Source organism: Sander vitreus, chromosome 2, assembly GCF_031162955.1.
Source record: "Sander vitreus isolate 19-12246 chromosome 2, sanVit1, whole genome shotgun sequence".
Taxonomy (NCBI): Eukaryota; Metazoa; Chordata; class Actinopteri; order Perciformes; family Percidae; genus Sander; species Sander vitreus.
Genome location: NC_135856.1, coordinates 28,697,592 through 28,705,091, shown reverse-complemented (window position 1 = coordinate 28,705,091; position 7,500 = coordinate 28,697,592). Strand labels below are relative to the sequence as shown.

Below are 7,500 nucleotides of genomic sequence, written 5' to 3'. Positions count from 1 at the left end.
CCACTCAATTTCATTTGGAGGATCCTGGAGCCATAACAAACAACGCTCTCACATACTGCGCACACACTCACACTCTCTCTCTCTCTCTCACACACACACACACACACACACACACACACAGAACAAGGTACAATTCTGTTGAAAAGTTGAATAAGAAAAAGGTAGTACTTACTACAAAACTACTGTTAACTTTTTCTAAAATGCGTTTTTCGTTTAGTGCCATTGCTTCACCTTTTCTTTTCTTCACTCGTTTCTTTTCCAGCTTTTTACAGGCGTACATCTTACCGGTGGCACGTACTTGGCAGGCACAAACCTGGAAAACAAGCAACGAGGAAACACGATCACACACACATGCCCATAAAAAAAACAAAAAACACACACACACACACACACACACACACACACACACAATAACTAATGGAAGTTAATGTGTCACACCACAAATTTCTCCACCCAACATCACAGGAGTCACACATAAACAGTGCTGCATTAACTAACTGTTAAAGGTTACCTGCAGCAACTAAAATCATTAACATCTCATTCCCAAATGTGGTGCGTAAGGTAATGTAACTTTGCCCCTGTATCCATCACAAAAAACAAAACAAAAAAACACTAATGACCACAGTAAACCAAGTTATTTCAACTTCTTGATTACAGTCACACTCACCTCGCCAAATCCACCTTTTCCTAGTACTCTGTAATGTCTGAAGGTATTTTTGGTTACTGGTTGCCTGCAGGAATGGAAAGAAGAGAAAAAGAGGGAAATGATAAAGAGAGACAAAAAGAGACATAAAATAACTGATGGGTTATGTCATTCTCTCAGACTGTGTGATGTGGCAGACAGAGTAATGCTCTAATATATTATTAATCCACCCTGATGCCTGCTGTTTCCACCCTGCTACAGTTACCCAGCCATTATGCAAAGCATCATCAATTATTTATTACCACTCACAACGAAACACTGATTGGCAGCACCACCTTTTGTCTTTCAGTGCAAACATCTTTCCTGCGACAAGTCTCTATATGCTGTAATGTTTGTTTTCCGTCTGCTGCGAGCATTTACTAAGATAATGTCATCATCATTATTGTTTTATTATATTCATTAATAATTGAATTTAATATCTGCAGTCTTTTCCTCTAGACATTATGATCCCTCCAATAGAAAAAAGTTCATGGGCTGGAAGTTTATAGGGGACAATTTGCTGCCCTTAGCAAATAAAGAAGTAGAATGAATGATGCAAAAAGTCTCAACAGAGACTTCTTTGACTTTTATATCGAATGTGTATAAGATCATACAGGTGTCATTTTTATGTAGGAAAAAAGGAATGGTTTGCATGTGTGCTTCACCAAGCGTGTCATCTGCAGTGACTACCCACCTCTCCAACCATTTCCACTGCAGGAAGCGAGAGAAGTATATGGACTCGTGGTAGGAGGAAAATGGAGCTCCACTCAGATAATCACGAACTATTCTGTAGTGAGGGAGGGAGAGAGGGAGGGAGGGAGGGAGAAAGAGGGTTGGTAATCATTTAATAACAAGGTAATAAAGATGTGACGATGTACGTCACCAGATAAAAACAGAAAAAATACAAGCACAAATAAAAACTTCTTGCCAAATCTTCCAGACAGACAGACATCTGGCCTGCTCTCCCCAGAGAACGCCTTTTAACCTTTAGGACTACAAACACACACATCCTCTTTATCCAACTCCCCCCTGAATCACACGTGTGTGTGTGTGTGTGTGTGTGTGTGTGTGTGTGTGTGTGTGTGTGTGTGTGTGTGTGTGTGTGTGTGTGAGAATGAGTGAGTGAGTGAGTGTTCAGTAGGGCTGTGTATTGGCAAGAATCTGGCGATACGATACGTATCACGATTCAATATATTGCAATATATTTCGATACTGTGCGTAAGGCGATATATTGGGATTTTTTTTTCAAGTATAATTTTAGAAAAACTAATATTTAAAAAAAAAAGACATGATGTGCATAAAAGTCAAAGAAGTTTACTTTAGGTAAACAATTCAGTACACAGAAAATCACACTGCCAGTTTGGGATTGTGGTTCACAGGTTCTTAGTGAGCTAATGTTTAATGCTAAAGTAGGCCAAAGTTCAGCCATAGCTACATCGTTAGCTTCTAGCAAAAAGTCAGGCACTGCTAGGCACTGTTAGGCAAGGACACTAGTGGTGCGTCTCAGCATAGCCATCTGGCGGTAGGGGGTTTAAACACAACATAAACCACTGTCTTACATGAATATTTTTGCACGTAAACTTAAAAAAAAAAAACACGATACTGCGTTTTTGAAAATCGATACAGTATTGCTAAATAAAATATCGCGATATATTGATTTTTTCGTACACCCCTAGTGTTCAGGCATTGCCGCCTGTGTTTCGGTTGAAAGCGGTTATCTGTGAAAAGAGTGGGGGGAAAAAACACCCGTAAAAAATGTCCTTGAACAGAGACATTCCACTCAACTCAAGCAGGAAACAGGATTTTGGGGAAATCGGTTTTCACTGAGCAGGAGGTTGAGCGTTGAACATCTAATCTCATTTTACCTCACATGTGAATGTGGGTGTGAGTCTGTCTGAATCTATGCGATTATGTCATATTTTCAGGCATAATCACCCCCAAATATCGGAAACAGTCCTGCCATAAATTGAAGGGTCGAGCTAACGGACACCAAAGTTCTTTGAGGAATGAAGGGGTCACCAAAGGACCCAGCCTCGTCGTCTCCTGACCATACGCCACCCGAGACTTGTAAGAACATGATTGTTTGACATGACCCTGCCAGCCTCTCATATTAGTGTCCTTCCAGTTCCACTGCGTTGACTACAGATGTTGTTTGACTTAAACACCATGTCCTCTTTGACACCGTGGTATCAAACAGACATGAACTCAACTGTATGAAACAGGTTTACACTTAGTTTCAAGCAGTGGTGTAGTCTAATGTATTGTAGTGGGTATACTGTACTATGTATGTATGTATATAAAAGCCAGAATCTGCCTTTCGGGGGGGGCTTATCATAGGGGGGGGGGGGGCTGGGTGTCCTCCCGAGGGAAGTTCTGAGCATCAACGACTTAATTTCCTGTATTCGGATACATTTTTATGCACCAATTTACGGTGGTACCTTATTTAGCCTATGTGAAGAAGAAAAACACAGATGACAATTCAAAATATACCAAAAATCTAATGGAAAATATGTTGTTGCGTGTCATTGGGCATTTTTAAGTGGGTAGATGGAAATCCTGGAGCTTTCGTAGTGGGTATACTGCGTATACCTGCATATCACATAGACTACACCACTGGTTTCAAGGGTTATGGCAAGAAATAATACGGGTCAGCAAAAATGTTGTGGTTACGCCTTACAAATGTATTGTCCTTGCTGTCTGTGCTGTCGACAGATAACATATTTAAGAATACTACACCGCAGTGCTGGGTCCCATTCTAAGGGTCTGGTGTTCCCACCCCCCACCCCCCCTTCTCTTCAGTCAACACATATGACTCAGGTTTTCATCCTGGATCTCAAAGGAAGACTGAACTAAGACTGAAAACTTAGATGCTTCTATTTTATTTTAATCAAGGCAAATGCTTATTTGATGTTTGATATTAGATGTAGTTTCTGTTATTTCAAGGATTGTGTACGAAGACGCTCAAGATCAAGACTAACCAGTTTCACCCCAGTGTCCATTTCAGAAAGTCCATGCCAAAAGCAGAGAAAAGCAGTTATTGTATACAAGTATACCATGACTAGCATAACTGGAAAATACTTTAGCTACATCAACCTGGTTAAACATTGTGTATAAAACACAATGTTTAACCACAACCAGGATGCATATATTACCACTAATATATGCATCCTTTCAAAATATAAATCCCTAAAGACGGTGACAGGCAAATCTAAGTCACTATAAAAAAGGATGACAATACAAAAATGTGTAATCTCATTTTTATAATATAATCTTTTGTTCTGCTCAATCTTGATAGCACATCTTCCAGTTGGCTGACAGCAATATTAGTTACCTGAAATATAAGATTAGGACTAGACAAACAAGTCGTCAATGCAAGCTTTCGATGCCGAGTTTCGTATATCCAGCATTAGAAGACAAACACCTGTCATCCAAATTATAACCAGCAGCATCATGATTGTCAATCGTTGAATCATTGGTATTAATCGGCAATCCCTTCAGATTCCCAACGATTAAGTATAGTACACCTATGCCTTGAGTATAAAAGTTAAAAAGATGTGATACCTGAAATCAATCTTATTATAAATATAAAAGAAAAACATCCCAACAGTATGCATTGACATCAACTACAGGACCATAGAAAGCTCCGGTACAGAGCGGTTCTGATGTGAGCTGTGCTACTACTGAACAAGCAGCACTTTCTCTCCTGCCGACCAGTGTGCTAAAATTCTCTTCTGCCAGCCTACAACACATGACTTTTTTTTTTTTTTTAAATCAAACTTACAGCAGATATCCCTCCCTACCACCCAAATGCTGAAGAGATGCTCATATTTGGCAGGGATATTTTCCTTGACCATATTTTAAAATGACTTCATCACTAAGGAGGATGAGAAAAGCTGCCTGTGGTTACCAACAGCGCTGGGATGGCTGTTCTTGGCAAAAGGCTTGTGAGTAGAGAGTTTCCACAAGAGGAGCACCCTCTGCTTCAGTATGTAAAAGAAAACGGAATTATGTCATAATGGGACCCTTTTGCTTTGTACATGAGATTCCATCCATTTAGACTAGAGGTTGATGATTTTATCAGTCGCTCCTCTGCTGCTGCTAGTTGTACTAAAAGCATGTACATCAAAACTCATTGCAAAGTGCTGGACTGTCCTGTAACCTTATCAGATACAATAACATCTTTTTAATTCAGTCTTAAGCACAGTATGTGTTTTTCCCTGCATCAAGTTCTGACCTAAATCGGTCTCAAATATCAAACCATGGCCTGAATAACTGAAGTTGCTGAGCTCAGACTCATCAACTGGCTTCACTCAGTGTTATGAGACAAAACCGGTCCCAAACACTTAAAGAAAGGGGCTCCAGAAAGGCAGGAGCCTAGCAGTGCCTGGCTTGGAGTCCAGCCCCGGACAGACACCACTGGGAGTATTAATAAACACAGCCACAATATGGCTTTTGTTACTCGAAGGGAGCAGGGGGAGGAAAAGAAAAGGGGAGAAAAATCAGCACACGGACCTTTGTCAAGACCGGCGATACACAAAACACCAAGATCCACATGTACTGAAGGGCCACGCTTTACTCTTGGTATGACATAACCGTATGTTCCACTGCAGCAGAAGAAAATTCATGGGCGAGCTAATACATCTCTGTTGGTGGGTGTGTGGCTCTGCCAAAAGTCACATTTCCACGTGCAGCACCATGCTTTCCTACTTCCCTCTGAGAAAAAAAAGTGAATAAGCCCCCGGGTCAGAATTACATATCGGAAAAAGAAAATTAAAGAAAATAAAAAATTACACAACGGAATACAAATAATAATGATAGTGGAAGGAGTGATGAACAAACTTGAACAGGAATCCCATTCAAAACCATTTGAACTGCTGCTACTGAAAACCTTTCAGTAACACAAACATGTGCCTGTGTTGTTCTATGTTTGTACACTCTGCCGTTGTGCCACGCTCTCCTTAACGCTCTCTTTCCATTTCTCCTTAATTTTCCCAATACCTCTTTTTTGCTCTTCTTTCAGTACTCTCTGTGGGTCTTTCTTACTAAGCACCTCATGCTGTGGATTCTGCCAGCCTATCACATCTTCCTCACTCGCTCTGAAGTCAAGAAGTTTAAATGGAGTGGATGCTTCCCATAGCACAAATTACTTCCGTATCTTCTTCAGTGTTATAATTCTTCAGTGTTATAATTCTGTGGCCACTTTCTTTCTCACACCTTTTCTCTGCCATCTCCAGTGCCCTTTTGACTACTCAGAGGTGTTAAAATAGGGATGCATGCCGAAGGGAAGGAAACCGGGCCAACAGTCCATGACCTGAAATGCCAAAGAAAGAAGACAGGTGTGTTGTGTTCATCTGAACCTAAACCACTGATGGTTGCAGCTTCAGTCACACAAAAGGCCACCACCTTGCCCACCACTCCCTCTTCCAGAGTGATGGCTTGCTATCTAACACAAACCTCTTGCTATGTTTCTGCACTGCTCATTCGGTCACACAGTCTCTCACACACACACACACACACACACACACACACACACACCTCAATAACTTGGAAAAATCCACACCTGGAGAAAAAAAAAAAATGTATTGCAAAAAGTAAAAACAATGTATCAGTGTAGTTAACATGACCAGCTTCTGAACCTCATTGATTTTAGAACTCCAACAGCTACAGGAGAGCAGGCTGAGAACATAACTGAGTGTTTTTCCAACCATGATTCCCACTTCTCCTTAGTTCCTTCTAGCAGATTCCGGTATTCCCCGGGGAAGCTCAAGTGAATCAGAGGTTGGTCGCAGCATTTCCAGACCCAAGTCTGTCTGCTTCTGTGGCTAATAGTTGGGACTTCACAGAAATTTTGCTTTTGCCAGGACTTAAGAAACAAGGGTCCGTTTTCTTGAAGCCTCCTGATCTGATGAGGAGGTGAATTGTATTGAAGTGTGCATCACATGTACTGATGTGATATATTGATGTATGTTTTTTGTACATGGTCCCTGACAAACAAATTCGGTAAAATAAAATGTGTTGTATGGCAGAAGACCTGGGTCGCATGTCATTTCCTGCCAAGTCACTGCCAGTGAGTGTTTACACAATCCAGCAACATTTTGGTGTATTCTTTTCTATGAAAAAAAATTATGTTTTCTGGTTAGGGCTGGACAATAAACTAAATGTGTTGTGTTACCAGCATTATGAATCCCTTACCAACCTCAATTTACGCACATCACAAATCGCCATGAATTGTCTAAATTCACTTTAATTAAACTGAAAAAAGCTACAACAACCAATGATATCTAACCAGAACCTCAACAAACCAATCAGCTCATAGTACAGTTCAGACATCAACCGCTCATACTAATTAAAACAAACACCTCAGAAGTGAGCCAAAACAAGAAAGGAAATGTGGAAAAAATGTGTAATGCACTGGCGTATATATCCACTAACCGCAATTATTACATTTATCGTTGCCAAGATAAATATGACAACTTATCATGATATACATTTCACATTATATCATTCAGCTGATGTCCTGTGCAACAGAAACGTACTGTGACAGAGTTAAATTACTGGGCTAATACAAAGTCACGTTGAGGTGTGTGAATGTGTGTGCAATAAGAAGTACATTCGGGGTAACAATCCCCGGTCTGTTTGCGTCTCCTGGCATTCAGAGCAGGAAGCAGAAACACCTGCAAGTGTGTGTGTGTGTGTGTGTGTGTGTGTAAATTCGTGTTTGTGTGTGTGAGTGTGTGTGTGTGTGTGTATGGGGAGCACTGAGGTGGCTGTTGTTTTCATGCCAGCCATCCGGATGCTTTCTCTGCCCACTGCTCTTT

At 40.8% G+C, this 7,500-nt stretch overlaps 1 protein-coding gene across 2 annotated transcripts in view; it reads right to left on the bottom strand.

Annotated features, from left to right (window-relative positions):
- Positions 1-7,500, bottom strand: part of grk4 (G protein-coupled receptor kinase 4) — a 49,116-nt gene that overhangs the window by 18,109 nt on the left and 23,507 nt on the right. For both annotated transcript variants that reach the window (XM_078264686.1, XM_078264677.1), the window contains exons 6-8: positions 1,377-1,469; positions 668-731; positions 173-313 (exon numbers count right to left, since the gene is read on the bottom strand). In XM_078264686.1, the coding sequence (XP_078120812.1) occupies positions 173-313; positions 668-731; positions 1,377-1,469 (298 nt within the window). The remainder of the gene's footprint in view (positions 1-172; positions 314-667; positions 732-1,376; positions 1,470-7,500) is intronic.